Genomic DNA, 14,527 nt, shown 5'->3' on the forward strand with positions numbered 1-14,527 from the left:
GAGGGTTTGAAGCCCACAAGAATCTCCTGGATTTGGCAATAAGGACTTCTCTCAAAGAAGGAGTTTCAGAGAACAGATGGGTCCAAAAGCCCAACCTGTCCTTAGGCTGCAGAATAAATAGGAGGTGGCCAGGCATAGTGGCTCACATCTGTAATCCCAGCACTTTGGGAGGCCGAGGTGGGCGGATTACTTGAGGTCAGGAGTTTGAGACCAGCCTAGCCAACATGACGAAACCCCGCCTCTACTAAAAACAAAAACAAAAACAAAAAAACAAAAACAAAAATTAGCCAGGCGGGCCGGGCGCGGTGGCTCACGCTTGTAATCCCAGCACTTTGGGAGGCCGAGGCGGGCGGATCACGAGGTCAGGAGATCGAGACCATGGTGAAACCCCGTCTCTACTAAAAATACAAAAAATTAGCTGGGTGTGGTGGCGGGCGCCTGTAGTCCCAGCTACTCGGAGAGGCTGAGGCAGGAGAATGGCGTGAACCCGGGAGGCGGAGCTTGCAGTGAGCCGAGATTGCGCCACTGTACTCCAGCCTGGGCGACAGAGCGAGACTCCGTCTCAAAAAAAAAAAAAAAAAAAAATTAGCCAGGCATGGTGGCACGCACCTGTAGTCCTAGCTACTCAGGAAGCTGAGGCAGGAGAATTGCCTAAACCCAGGAGGTAGAGGCTGCAGTGAGCTGAGATCATGCCACTGCACTCCAGCCTGGGTAACAGAGACAGTCTCCATTTCAAAGAAAAAAAAAAGAATAAATAGGAGGTGAGGAAAAGAAGGCTGTGCGTGCTCTGCCACTTTTTAAAAAAGATTTACTGTGAATCAGAGGCCAGGGATAATTTAAATGGGACTGACAAATGATAGTAGACACTGGGAGTTTTTTGGTTTGGGTTTGACAGGGTCTTGCTTTGTCACTCAGGCTGGCATGTGGTGGCACGATCATGGCTCACTGCAGCCTGTATCTCCCAGGCTCAAACGATCCTCCCACCTCAGCCTCTGGAGTAGCAGGAACCACAGGTGTGTGCCACCACCATGACTAATTTTTTTTTTTTGGGGGGGGTAGAGATAGGGTCTCACTTTGTTGCTCAGGCTGGTCTCAAACTCCTGAGCTCAAGTGATCCTCCCACCTCAGCCTCCCAAAGTGCTGGGATTACAGACATGAGCCACCATGCCCGGCCTTTTAAATACTGTTGTGGTAAAAATAAATAAATAAATAAAAATTAAAATAAACAAATAAAATTACTTGCTCCATTTAGAGTATGCTCAATTCATAATTTTTCTACTGAAAAATTATGTCTTGTTATTAGTAGTAGCAACCATTTATAAAGTGTCTATCATAAGCCAAGCACATTATGTACATTATTTTATTTCACTCTTTAAATAACACTTTGAAGTAGCTACTATATGCTTCTGTTGCAGTTGAAGAAACTAAAGCCCAGAAAAGTTAAGCATCTGGCACAAGGTCTCAAAACAACTTCATAGAGGAGCTGGAACTTAAACCTAACCTTCACTCCAAAGCCCATGCTTTTTCTACTGCAACTGCACTACCTCTCCTAAATACTTCCTACAGCTGGCCTTCATTTCACAGTGCAAAACACAAGCACTAAAGAAGTGGCCAGGGAATTCCACCCACCACTGCGAGAGACCTGAGGGAAGAGATGGTAACCCAGACACACAGTTCTTGTTCAAGGACAATCTCTGAGTAAGGAATAAACAGTCTCTGGCTTTGAATCCCAGAGCTCCTTGCGGAGGACCCAATATGTCCCTTTGGGGTGTGTGTGTGTGTGTGTGTGTGTGTGCTTGCGCATGTACATGAGAGGAGGTAGGGCCAGAGAGATCAGAATAAATCAATCATTGTTAACTAGAAAAGTGGAGGTTGTGAGTATGGGAAAATTGCAAAATTTTATGAGAATTTTGCAAAAATTGTTTTTCACCTGGAGAAAACAAGTGTCAAGGAAGACCCAAGCTGCCATGAGGAAGAATGATAAGCCTTGCATCTGAAACTCTGGAGGACATAACTGGGGCCAGTGGGGACGTGGTATGGAAAGGCAGGTTTGACTCTAAGAAGAAGAGTTGCCCATCTAATAAGAAGAGTTGTCCATCCAAGGATGGACAGAACTGCGCCACAAAGCGGTGTTTCCTGTGACTAGAGATCATCAAATCGAAGCAGGGGTGTGGAAGTTAGAGGCCAAGCATTAAAGAAGGCTTGGATGGCATTTTAGACTATCCTGGGTCTGAGATTTTGAGAAACCCTCTGAAGAAAATGGTTAAGACAAGGTTTCACATATGAAGGCCAGGCCTTTATTCTCCCCAAATGAATTCTAAATATTATGTAATGGGAAGATTGGCATGTTCCTTTATTCACAATCTGTACAAACAATGTATAGCAATTTCACTTTGATAAGAAAGAAAAAATGTCTTCCTACCTTTAGGAAGCTCTGTGTCTTTTCTAAGGTGAGACGAGTGGTTATCTACTGGTATTTTTAGCCAGTAGATGACCTTGTCATCCTAATAATGTCAGGGACAGAGCGTGGAGAACGGATACTGGTAGCCTTACCCTTGTTTCTCGTGGACATTAGAAATAAGGAGTTCATTTCCTACTTTCTCAAAGGGCTCTTGACAGGGGGTTACAGCAAGCCTAACAGAATAAGAGAAAGATCTATAATCACTAAATCAATAAAAGATTCTTTCTTTTCTTTCACTTGATAAATATTAATTGAGTACCCACTATATTACAGGCACTACATTTTTATTGAAAGGCAAGAAACTATACCCAGCTGTATAAGCACATTTTCTTTTTTTTTTTTTTTTTGAGACAGAATCTCACTCTGTCGCACAGGCTAGAGTGCAGTGGCACGATCTCAGCTCACTGCAAGTCCTCTTCCTGGGTTCATGCCACTCTCCTGCCTCAGCCTCCCAAGGAGCTGAGACTACAGGTGCCTGCCACCACGCCCGGCTAATTTTTTGTATTTTTAGTAGAGACGGGGTTTCACCGTGTTAGCCAGGATGGTCTCGATCTCCTGACCTCGTGATCCACCTGCCTTGGCCTCCCAAGGTGCTGGGATTACAGGCGTGAGCCACCGCGCCTGGCCTAAGCACATTTTCATAACATATGCATGTGTCTTTTGTGTAATGGGGATGGGATGGGAATGATGGCAAAATCAGCCCTAACCTCTGCAGGGAGATGGCTAGAAATTAGTATGTGCTCTAAATGACATCAGTGCAAACTAAGCACTCAGTACATTTTACTTTTCCTGCTGCAAATAACTTCTAGCACAAGAAAGCAAACCTCTTCTAAAAACAAAATCTCCCATTTCCTTGTTTTGTAGTTCTAAAGGGGAGACCTGACATCTACACCGCTGGCCAGAGTGTGCTCTATTCCTCAGAAAAAAGACGGTCACTAGGAAAAACTGAGAACTCTGAATTTAAGGTAGTAATTCTAATGATCAGGGAAATTTTTAAGTGTGCACAAAATTAGTGCTACAAGGATGTTCACTGAAGTATTATTTATAGAGAAAATATGGAAGCAACTGAATACCCAAAGGAAGAGATTTAGTAAATAAATTATGGTAAATACATATACTGGAATGCCATACAGCCATTATTAATGATGTTTAGAGGAATATTTAAAGATATAGGAAGACAGTCAATATCACTTAATGAAAAATGCAAATAAAAACAGCATATACTAAATATTCTATTTTTGTAAAAATACAGATATAAATGCGTGTGGATATATATATATGCTTAGACACACACAAGAAAGAGCAAGAACTGTACACGTATATGATAGAAGAAAGGCCAAAAGAATTACCTCCAATATGAGTGGTTGTAGTATTATGGGGAATTACTTTTTTTCTTTACTTTTGTATTGTCTAAATTTTATTATAGTAAACGTACTTTTTTGTAAAAGAAAGAAAGCTATTTAAAGTATGATATGGGTTTTATATAATTATATTGCTGTAAATAAATACAAGCAAATACATTTTAAAGTTCATTCTATAACTCTGCCTATGATAGACTAAAATTATTTAATTGATTTTTATTTAGCCAAACAAAAAACAACCTGTTCTAAAAGAGTGAGAAATAAGTAACTATATAAGAATAATATGTAGGGTCGGGTGTGGAGGCTCACGCCTGTAATCCCAACACTTTGGGAGGCCAAGGTAGGTGGATCACTTGAGGTCAGGTGTTCGAGACCAGCCTGGCCAATGTGGTGAAACCCCATCTCTCCTAAAAATACAAAAATTAGCCAGGCGTGGTGGTGCATATTTGTAATCCCAGCTACTCAGGAGGCTGAGGCAGGAGAATTGCTTGAACTCAGAAGGCAGAGGTTGCAGTGAGCCGAGATTATGCCACTGCACTCCAACCTGGGCAACAGAACAAGACTCTGTCTTAAAATAATAATAATAATACTATGTAGGATTTGGGGGAAGTTTCTTTTGGGGACAATTTCCTTTCAATCTAATATACAAAGCCACCAATTTTAAAATTCTAAACACTAGTAGATATGAAATGCATTCATTCTCTCATTCACTTGGGGGTACTTACTGAGTTTCTACCATATAAATACCTGTCCTCGGTTGCTTGGAGGATGAAATAATGAGTGATGACATGTTCCTTGTACTTGAGGTGCTTACAGTCTACATGGCAAGAGATCAAATATTCATGAATTATCCAGACAACAAAGCCCTAAAGGTTAGAACTGAGAACAGGGTGTCATAGAAAGCAAATGCCAGTGAGGTGAAGGTTATCAACATTCTACCTCTCCTTTAATGTTCAAAGGTCCCCTCTTCCTGAAGAGGCATCGGTCTCTTAGTGAGCAGTAATTTCTAGAAGTAAGTTATCCTCTCTGCTAGGTGAGGACTCTGGTTAGCATCTACCATGGAACAACCCTTACTCAGAGCCCAAGGGTCCTTTCTTTGTCCTGACCCTTATTTCATTCATCTTGGGTCCTGAGTGGACTTTAAAGTCAAGTTTATTCTGGGAATTCCAGGCCATGTTCACCTCCTGAAGGAATGAGGAAGGAGAGGTGTGGGGCTGGATAATAACACAGTCCAGATTAACAACTGGTGATGGGTGAGGCAATGTGGAAAGAAGGGCTGCCTTTAGTCTGTTGATGAGTAACAGCCACCCCTTATCCTGTCCCTCCCAAGCTGGGGTTTAACAACACTCCATTCTTTTCATCTTTACCTCTGAGGGGAGGATTGTCAATGAGAATATTCACAGTTAAAGTATCGAAACCAACAAGGTACAATGGGGAAAGGCGCTAAACTGGGAGCCTAGAGACCTATCCTAGTCCAAGCCAGTTCTAACTAGCTTCCCTTTGGGCCTCAGTTTCCCCATCTGCCAAGTGAAGGGGTTGAACTGTTCAATACTCAAAGCCTATATAGCTCCCTATAAATTAGGATTCACAAACTTCCTGTGATTTTATATTGGATTTATTCCCCAATCATGAGTCATCAGTCAATCTCTGACCTTGCAAATACAAATTCCTCACCAGTGATGGAAATTAAAGCACTTAATTCTCTTATGAGTAGGTTGTACACTCTGAATGTTGTGTACTGTACTGTCTGGGAAGTCGAGGCAAAGGAAATGGCTCTTTAATCCCTCCTGGGATCTAAATGGAAAACAAGACAGGCCGTGACATCAGCTCCCATTTCCTCTGTGATCAGACTAAATAATACAAATATCAATATTAAATTATGCGTTCATACTTTTTGCCTTCCACGGCAAATCACAGTGAATCCTTTGCTCTTAGCTTTTAGTTCAAGGTTATGTAGGAAGAACAGGAAAGATGAACACAGAATTACAGCATTTTTAGAAATGCAGGCAACTTTAAAGATTAGACCCAACCTCTAATCATCCCATCATTGAGGAAGAATGAGGGGTCCAAGACGTGAAATAGCTCCATCCAATGTTGACTTCCTGAAGCATATTTTCTCAATTTGCCTCACCTAAACCCACTGTCATTGGACAATACCACCACCTACATGCCAAATAAATAAGCACTTTTTTAAAAAGCCAAAAAAGAGAAGCGAATCTCTTTTCATGAGTTTCCTTCATTACAACTAGATGAACCATGCAAGCGGAAAACTAAATTCATCAGGAGGAACGTATCTGAGACAGGAATGGGTCATCCTCCTAGCCTGTATCCAACACCAATTCTTCACTCCAAGATCTAGCTACCCCATATTTCTATCCGCTACCTACTTCTGTCTCTACAGGTACGCAAGCACCAGACCTAACAAAATTGTTATGAAAATAATATTGCCCTTTAACAGGCTAGCCATTTGCTACCATATCACCTACCAGGTGTAAAGGTGCTGCTTTAGCTGGGCATGGTGACACTTGCCTGTATCCCAGCTACTTGGGAGGCTGAGGCAGGAGGATCCCTCGAGCCCAGGAGTTTGAGACTAACCTGGGCAACATAGCGAGACCTGTCTCAAAAAATTAATTTAAGAAAGTACTGCTTTAATTTAGGGAATAAAATTCAAATGCTTAACATCTCTTCTTTTCACCAAGAAACATGATTTTTTGCTAATTTGTCCCATCTTTCATTTCCTATGAAAGTTACTCAAAAGCATCTCTGCAGAGAAAATAAATTAATTGATAGTTTCATATGTGAGCTGTTTTTCTAAACTTGATCAGCATTAGGGGTTGAAGTTACTGGAACCACGTAACAAGAACTCACCCCTTCCCAATCACTTTGCCTCACTATTCGGATGGATGAGATATGCCTTATTTTTACATCCATCCTATCGTGGAACACACACACACTGACCATTTTGATGTCTGACCATATTTGATGATATTTTCAGTCATACGCTCCATACCAGAAAGTTCTAGATGACACAATTAAAATTCGAGATGCATAGGTTGTTTTAAAAAATGCATAGACTGTTAGAACTGGAAGAAACTTTCAAAAGCATCTCAACATATGCCTTCCCTTTCCAACTAAACAAATGGAAGAACTGGGTGCAGTGGCTCATGCCTCAGTCAGGAGACTGAGGCAAGAGGATTACTTGAGCCCAGGAGTTTGAGACCAGCCTGGACAGCACAGCAATATTCTATTTCTAACAAAATAGAAAAAATAACCAGGTGTAGTGGCACGTGCCTGTAGTCCCAACTACTCAGGAAGCTAAGGCAGGAGGAGGACTCCTTGAATCCAGGAGTGTGAGGCTGCAGTGCGCTATGATCACACCACTGCACTCCAACCTGGGCGACAGAGCAAAACTTCATCTCTTAAAAAATAAAAAAGAAAATTAGCCGAGCATGGTGGCACACACCTGCAGTCCCAGCTACTCGGCAGGCTGAGGCAGGAGAATCGCTTGAACCCGGGAGGCAGAGGTTGCAGTGAACCAAGATCATGCCACTGCACTCCAGCCTGGGCGACAGAGCAAGACTCTGTCTAAAATACATACATACATAAAGAAAGAAAGAAAGAGAGAGAGAGAGAGAAAGAAAGAAAGAAAGAAAGAAAGAAAGAAAGAAAGAAAGAAAGAAAGAAAGAAAGAAAGAAAGTTGCAGTGAAATCAGATACTTGTCTCTCATCACACCACTAGTTGGCAGCAGTGCCAGATCTAGAGTCCACGTCTCCAGTATTCCTGTTCATGTTCTTTCCGCAGTTCTTGCTGCTTTCAACATCACTGTAGGCTTTCTAATCACTCACGAAGGGTTGCCTGGAGGCTATTCCTTGGGAGTCAGTCCCTCCCATTCCAGAGCTGCCTCTGCTATTCCATTGCATGAATTACAGATGCAAAAGGTTGCTAAAGCTGGAATAAGCAGATGAGTTCCCTTTCTTTCCCCAGTGTCTTACATTCTGTCAACCAGAAAGTTGACCGCGCTTATAGTTATTAATTGCTCTCATGGTAAATTATTGTCCTAATTTATCCAAAGTCCATTGTTGCTATGCGATATGCAGTCAAGAAGGAACATTCTGGTTTTGAATTATGTGAGCAATTCAGTCATCTGGCTTATGTGTAAGAAGTAGATATGGCTAGTTGGCATGCGTAACTTGGGGGCAGCAGCCTACTAACTCTGTTTAGATGCTTCTGTGACAGGAAATCTGGTTGCATCAAACTCCTGACTCTAGCGATGTCCATCCATGTGGGCACTAACTGTTAAAGACTAACAGATGAGCAGTAGGGTGCAGGGGAAAGATAATTCAACTTGACATGATAATTATCTGCATTAGAACCCTGCCCGTGCATCACCAGCAGAATGACTTTAGACTTTAGTGAACTTTAGACTTCAGTGCACTTTAGACTTCAGCGCACTTTAGACTTCAGCTGCAATGTTCCAGATAAAGGGCCTCACACCAAAGCTGGACTTGGTTTCTGAGCCTCCTTCTATTCATCTGTAAAATGCTGATCAGATTTCAACTTGCTTTATACGTATTGTGTTACTTGGCTAACAGTATTTTAAAGACCTTTGTGCTTCAATAATCTGTAAAAAGGCCAGGTGCAGTGGCTCATGCCTGTAATCATGGCACTTTGGAGGCCGAGGTGGGCAGATCACCTGAGGTCAGGAGTTTAAGACCAGCCTGGCCAACACGGTGAAACCGTCTCTACAAAAAATACAATATTTAGCCAGGTGTGGTGGTGCGCACCTGTAATCCCAGCTACTCAGGAGGCTGAGGCAGGAGAATCACTTGAAACTGGGAAGCAGAGGTTGCAGTGAGCTGAAATGGCGCCACTGCACTCCAGCCTGGGCGGCAGAGCGAGACGCTGTCCCCAAAAAAAAAAAAGTTTCATCTTTGTCTCTTTGTTTTAACTTAGGTAAAGTTTCAAACATACTCAAGAAAGACTAGAACAGCAGTTTTTAACATTTTGCTGACATCACTTATCTCTCGCAATACTTTTTTCCCCTCTGAGGTATTTTTAAGCACATTTGGGGGCCAGGCACGATGGCTCACGCCTGTAATCCCAGCACTTTGGGAGGCCGAGGCGGGAGGATCGCTTGGATCCTGGAACCCAGGAGTTCCAGAACAGTCTCAACAACCACAATTAGCAATAAAAAATAAAAATTAAAGCACATTTGGGCAAGATGTTTTAAAGATCTCTGTGCTTCAATTTTCTAATCTAGGAAATGACGATTATAATATCGAATTCACGGGGGACAATTATATTGAATATTCAATAAATGTTAGTTATCACTGTTTACAGTGGTACCTACGTGCACAGCCCCCTCCAGCGCATAAAAGCACTTTACAGCGCAGCGCTCCAGGCTCAAGACAGATGTTATTGTTGTTGTTGTTATTATTATTATTATTATTTTGAGACGGAGTCTCGCTTGCTCTGTCGCCCAGGCTGGAGCGCAGTGGCGCGATCTCGGCTAACTGCAACATCTGCCTCCTGGGTTCAAGCGATTTTCCTGCTTCAGCCTCCCGAGTTGCTGGGATTATAAGCACGCGCCACCGAGCTGGGCTGATTTCTGTATGACAGATGTTATTAAAGACAGCGTGGAGAAACCAGAGCCTGCGTTGCTGAGATTGCGGCCGCCCGCTTCACACCGCACTTCAGATCCGCTGGGTCAGGACGTGGATTGTCCCTTGCAGGCATCCATCGTCGAGTGCGGCAACGAGGGGGCGGGAACAGGAAATGAGGATAGGCCGAGTTCCGGGCGCGAGGCGGCCACTGGGGAGAGCAGAGCGCGGCGGCTGGAAGTTGCTAAGTCAGAGCCGCGATGTTCCGGATTGAGGGCCTCGCGCCGAAGCTGGACCCGGAGGAGATGAAACGGAAGATGCGCGAGGATGTGATCTCCTCCATACGGAACTTTCTCATCTACGTGGCCCTGCTGCGAGTCAGTGAGTGTCTCCCGGGCTGTGACTGTGAGACCAGCGGGGAGCTCACCGACGGGCACCCCTTAACTCTAATCCTAGAGGCCATCAGGGTCCTTGAACTGAGCTGAACGGTAGCGGGGAGCAAGGAGGGTGCGCGTTGAAGGCGACGGGCATATGCGCGGTTTGAGGTCTGCGGGTCAGGGTCCGGGCACTGAAGTGCACGTGGTGGCCGGCGCGCGTGGTTAATCATCCTGGTTCTCCCCGCTTTAAGAATGTTTGAGCTGCCGGGCGCGTTGGCTCACGCCTGTAATCCCACCCATCACTTTGTGAGGCCGCGGCGGGCGGATCATTTGGGGTCAGGAGTTCGTGGTGGCGGGCGCCTGTAATCCCAGCTCCTCGGGAGGCTAAGGTGGGAGGATTGCTTGAATCCAGGAGGCGGAGGTTGCAGTGAGCCGAGATCGCGACACTGCACTCCAGCTTGAGTGACAGAGCAAGATTCCTTCTCAAAAAAAAGAGTGTTTGAGCTGAAAGAGCTCAAGTAGTGATCCCTAGAGGAACTCCCTCGTTTTTGCAGACAGAAACAGAACCAGAGTAGGGAAGGCTGGCCCAAGGTCACTCAGCGATTCAGTGAATGATCTTGACCTAAAATCCAGAACTCTTAACTCAGTACCAGGTTCCTTCCCTTTCTATTCTTTTCTTTTCTTTTCTCTTCTTTTCTTTTCTTTTTTCCCTCGAGACAGAGTCACGCCCTGTTGCCCAGGCTGGAGTGCAGTGGCGCCGTCTTGGCTCACTGCATCCTCTACCTCCCGAGTTCAAGCCATTCTCCCACCTCAGCCTCCCGAGTAGCTGAGATTACAGGCACGCGCCACCACGCCCGGCTAATTTTTGTATTTTTAGTAGAGATGGGTGTTTAACCATGTTGGCCAGGCCGGTCTCGAACTCCTGACCTCAGGTGATCCACCTGCCTCAGTCTCCCAAAGTGCTGGGATTACAGGCGTGAACCAGCGGCCGGGTTCCTTCCCTGTCAAAAGTGCTGACCTTTGAAATCCAAAAAGTTTTGCTTCATTTCTGTTTCTTTGTATAGAGGGTGAAGTGAGTCATTACTTTTTTGGAAAAAATGAGAAAAAAGAATATGAGTCTATAGGATTAATGCAAATATTTGAGGTATTTTTTTTCTATATTTTACAATTGACAGGAAGTTACTCCCATTATGTAGTCTTGACAGTGGACCTTTGAGGGAGGCAGGGCCTAAGATTCTTTATATCATTTTACAAATGAGAACTTGATTTTCAGAGGGAACTTAGCAAGGAAGGAAGGTATCAGAGTTGTAGGAACACTGCATATAAGAACTGGAAGAAGCTTTATGATCAGTTCTCAAATGCCCTGCCTTCTCATTCTCAATTCAGTATCCTTTCCATTGTTCCTTGCTGTATATTATTGGCCAGCCAGTCTGGATGGAGCGGCAGGGATGGTTCAAATAAATGAAGGCCATACCAAAGTCATCCTATTGAAGGCTCATGTTGGGCCTAGGCCAGAGCTCACTGATACCGAGATCTCCCTTATTCTGTGTCTCTTTCACTGTCTATGGTATTACTCTGCTTTCACAGAAGAGCGAGTCTTGGGGAACAGAAACACCCAAATCATCCTAATTCAACAGCTTCTTGCAACTCCCAAATTTACTTATTTCCTGCCTCCTGCCTTTTTCATTGATCTAGCTGCCAGTAAAATATTTGCTTCTTCTCAGTGACCTTTGTATTTGATATGAATTGTTTATTTTCACTTTTAAGTTGAAATATAATTTGTATATTATACAATATACCCATTTAAGGTGTACGATTCAGTGGTTTTTAGCAAAGTCAGTTGTGCAGCCATCACAATTTGACAATATTTTCTTTCCCCCTAGAAGAAACACCATACGAATTCATTGTTACCCCATTTCCCTTTTTCTCCAGCCTTTCACAATGACTAATCTACTTTTTCTGTATGGATTTGTCTAGTCTGGATTTTTTTTTTTTTTTTAATTGAGACAGGGTCTCGCTCTGTTGCCCAAGCTAGTGTGCAGAGGTGGAGGCTGCGGTGATCATGGCTCACGGCAACCTTGACCTCCCAGGCTCAAGTGATCCTCCTACTTCAGCCTCCTGAGTAATTGAGACTGCAGGCACACACCACCAAGCCCTGCTAATTTTTTATTTTTTGTAGACACGAGGTTTCATTATGTTGCCTAGGTCGATCTCAAACTACTGGGCTCAATCAATCCTTCTCATTTCTACCTCCCAACGTGTTGGGATTACAGGTGTGGTCCACCACACCTGGCCCTGGATATTTCATTTAAATGAAATCGTCAAATGCATGGCCTTTTGTGTCTGGCTTATTTCACTTAGCACAACATTTTCAAGATTCATCCATGTTGTAGCATGTGTCAGAACTTCATTTTGATGGCTAAATAAGTTTCCATTGGAGGATATATCACATTTTGCTTATCCATTGATCATTTCATTGACTTTTTTCTGTCATTAAGAATTAGTAGGAAAAATTGAATATACTGCTGACTTTTATCAGCTTCTGACAGATCTCAATGTCTTCAGTTTAAATTAACAAGTTGAGCTGGGCGCAGTGGCTCATGCTTGTAATTCCAGCACTTTGCGGGGCTGAGGCGGGCAAATTGCTCGAGCTCAGGAGTTCAAGACCAGCCTTGGCAACATGGCGATACCTCATCTTTTAAAAAAATACAAAAATTAGCCAGGCATGGTGGCATGTGCCCATAGTCCCAACTATTCAGGAGGCTGAAATAAATAAATAAATAAAATAATGTTAACAAAATGTTCTATTAGTATGAGTATTGAGAAAGAAGGTGATTTGGGTAGCATTTTTTGGGTCACAACACTTTTACACAGGACAGTAATATCACTTCTTTAGATCTATATGTCGACACTTAGTTTTCTAGACATTTCTATGTACATGATCTTATTAGACCCTCTTAATGACTGAGGTAGGACTGTATCAGATGTGATCTAGAGTATGTTAAGTGATATATAGCTAATCAGTAAGAGACCCAAAATAGGTGTCCAGCTCCTCCGGTTCTCTAGGTCAGTGTTTCCCCATATCCTCTGCCTTTCAGATGAGTTTTTAAAGGTGAAAAATGCCCATTTGTTTCCTCTAGAGTTTTGTTCCTTTTACAGTTAAAATAAATCGCCAGAGTAAAGGATTGTCATTTGAAAGAGAATTGGATTCATACCTTATGGTCCTAAGGGGCAAACTATCTGGAGAAAAGGTTTTATGTAGTATAAGAATGAAATTTACAATAATAGCTGAATGACTGTGGAATGGGCTGCTTTGGAAGACAACTGGTCCCTTTTGCTGGGCTGTACAGGCACATGCTTGACCATCACTTGGAGTTATTTTCAAAAACATGTTGAATAAACCTAATTCTATAATGTAGCCGATGGGCTAATAGATTTGAAAACTAATTTTAGATTTGTTTTCTTTCAGCTCCATTTATCTTAAAGAAATTGGACAGCATATGAAGACAGGACATCACATATGAATGCACGGTATGAAGAGCCTGGTTACAGTTTCGACTCCTCTCTGCAAATGAATAGGCCCAGAAAGGTGTGAGAGACTCTTTGAATGGACATAAAATTCTGCTTGTTAAGAACAAGTTTGGCTCTGGTAACTGACCTTCAAAGCTAAAATTTAAAACTATTTGGGAAATATGAAACGATGTGTCGTGATCTGGTGTACCCTTATGCCTGTGACGTTTGGCCTCTGACAATACTGGTATAATTGTAAATAATGTCAAACTCCGTTTTCTAGCAAGTATTAAGGGAGCTGTGTCTGAAATGGCACTGTCTTGTCAGTCATTTCTGTTTACCTTTTTCTTCTGCCCAGAGTGTATCTGTGAAGAGTCTCTTATAATTTGTTATGTTTTGTGGAAATCAGCACACAACCACAATGACATTTAAGCACAGGATCATTATTAGTCTATGTTTTTAATAAACATATCGATTAAGAAAAATTGGGTTTCTATTTTTCTTATCCTACTTTTTGCTACAAACCAACAATCACTAGTGAGACTTGTATTATGTTGAGATTATTGCAAGCTTCAGTAAGTTCATCTTGTTTTGGACTAGAGAATTTGCCAATCCTGATGAAGTGTCATTGTGCTTTATTGCCAGGCAGTCTTAATGAAAGGTAGCATTACTGCTTGATGCTGAGTATATGAAATATTAGTACTACCAAAGGAAAAAAGTACTATATTTTTAAGCCGAATAGTTCTCCAAGTTTGTTGGGTGGAGGGGGGATAGTCCTTAACCTTCTCCCCAGGAGCAACTACATACACCTCTTTTTAGCTGATTTTATTGGTATTTACCTTTTTGTGTCTAAATAATGTGATGGTCGTGATTGGGATTTAGGTCTCTTTCCTCTCCTTAGCGCCATCACTCACACGTATCTTGTCATCTCTTCCTTCCAAAGGATAACGTAGCGTGATCTTGAGTAGGTTAGTATCATTAGGACTCTGAGTATAGTACCTGGTTTTCTTTTGCTGTGTATCTTTTTGTTTTTTTCTAGGCTTGGTTTTTCTATGGAATTTCCACTAAATCAACTAAACTTTTTGCCATTTATCTAAATCATTCACAGCAATCAGCTTTATTAGGTACTCTGTTTCATTTTCCTGAGTAAGCCTTTCCTGGAGTTTTCTGACCTGCCCCTGACTGGACTGATAGCCTTCTATGCCTGATATGTGGCT

The 14,527-nt window shown here is 42.7% G+C and overlaps 2 protein-coding genes across 3 annotated transcripts in view; one reads left to right on the forward strand and one right to left on the reverse strand.

Moving 5' to 3' along the window:
• FRMPD1 (FERM and PDZ domain containing 1) overlaps nt 1-14,527 on the reverse strand; it is a 179,691-nt gene that overhangs the window by 151,815 nt on the left and 13,349 nt on the right. Inside the window, exon 1 of one of the 2 annotated variants that reach the window (XM_055293660.2) lies at nt 4,548-4,639. The exons of the other annotated variant lie outside the window; for it this stretch is intronic. The gene's annotated coding sequence lies outside the window, so the exon portion shown is untranslated. Of the gene's footprint in view, nt 1-4,547; nt 4,640-14,527 lie in introns of those variants that run through there. 2 annotated transcript variants of the gene reach the window in all.
• Nucleotides 9,594-13,795, forward strand: TOMM5 (translocase of outer mitochondrial membrane 5). The gene is given in 3 exon segments (XM_063609034.1): nt 9,594-9,872; nt 9,875-9,911; nt 13,270-13,795. Coding segments are annotated over 3 exon segments (261 nt in total). The 5' UTR covers nt 9,594-9,683; the 3' UTR covers nt 13,305-13,795.

The sequence above is a fragment of the Symphalangus syndactylus genome, chromosome 9, assembly GCF_028878055.3.
Source record: "Symphalangus syndactylus isolate Jambi chromosome 9, NHGRI_mSymSyn1-v2.1_pri, whole genome shotgun sequence".
In the NCBI taxonomy this organism is placed as follows: domain Eukaryota; kingdom Metazoa; phylum Chordata; class Mammalia; order Primates; family Hylobatidae; genus Symphalangus; species Symphalangus syndactylus.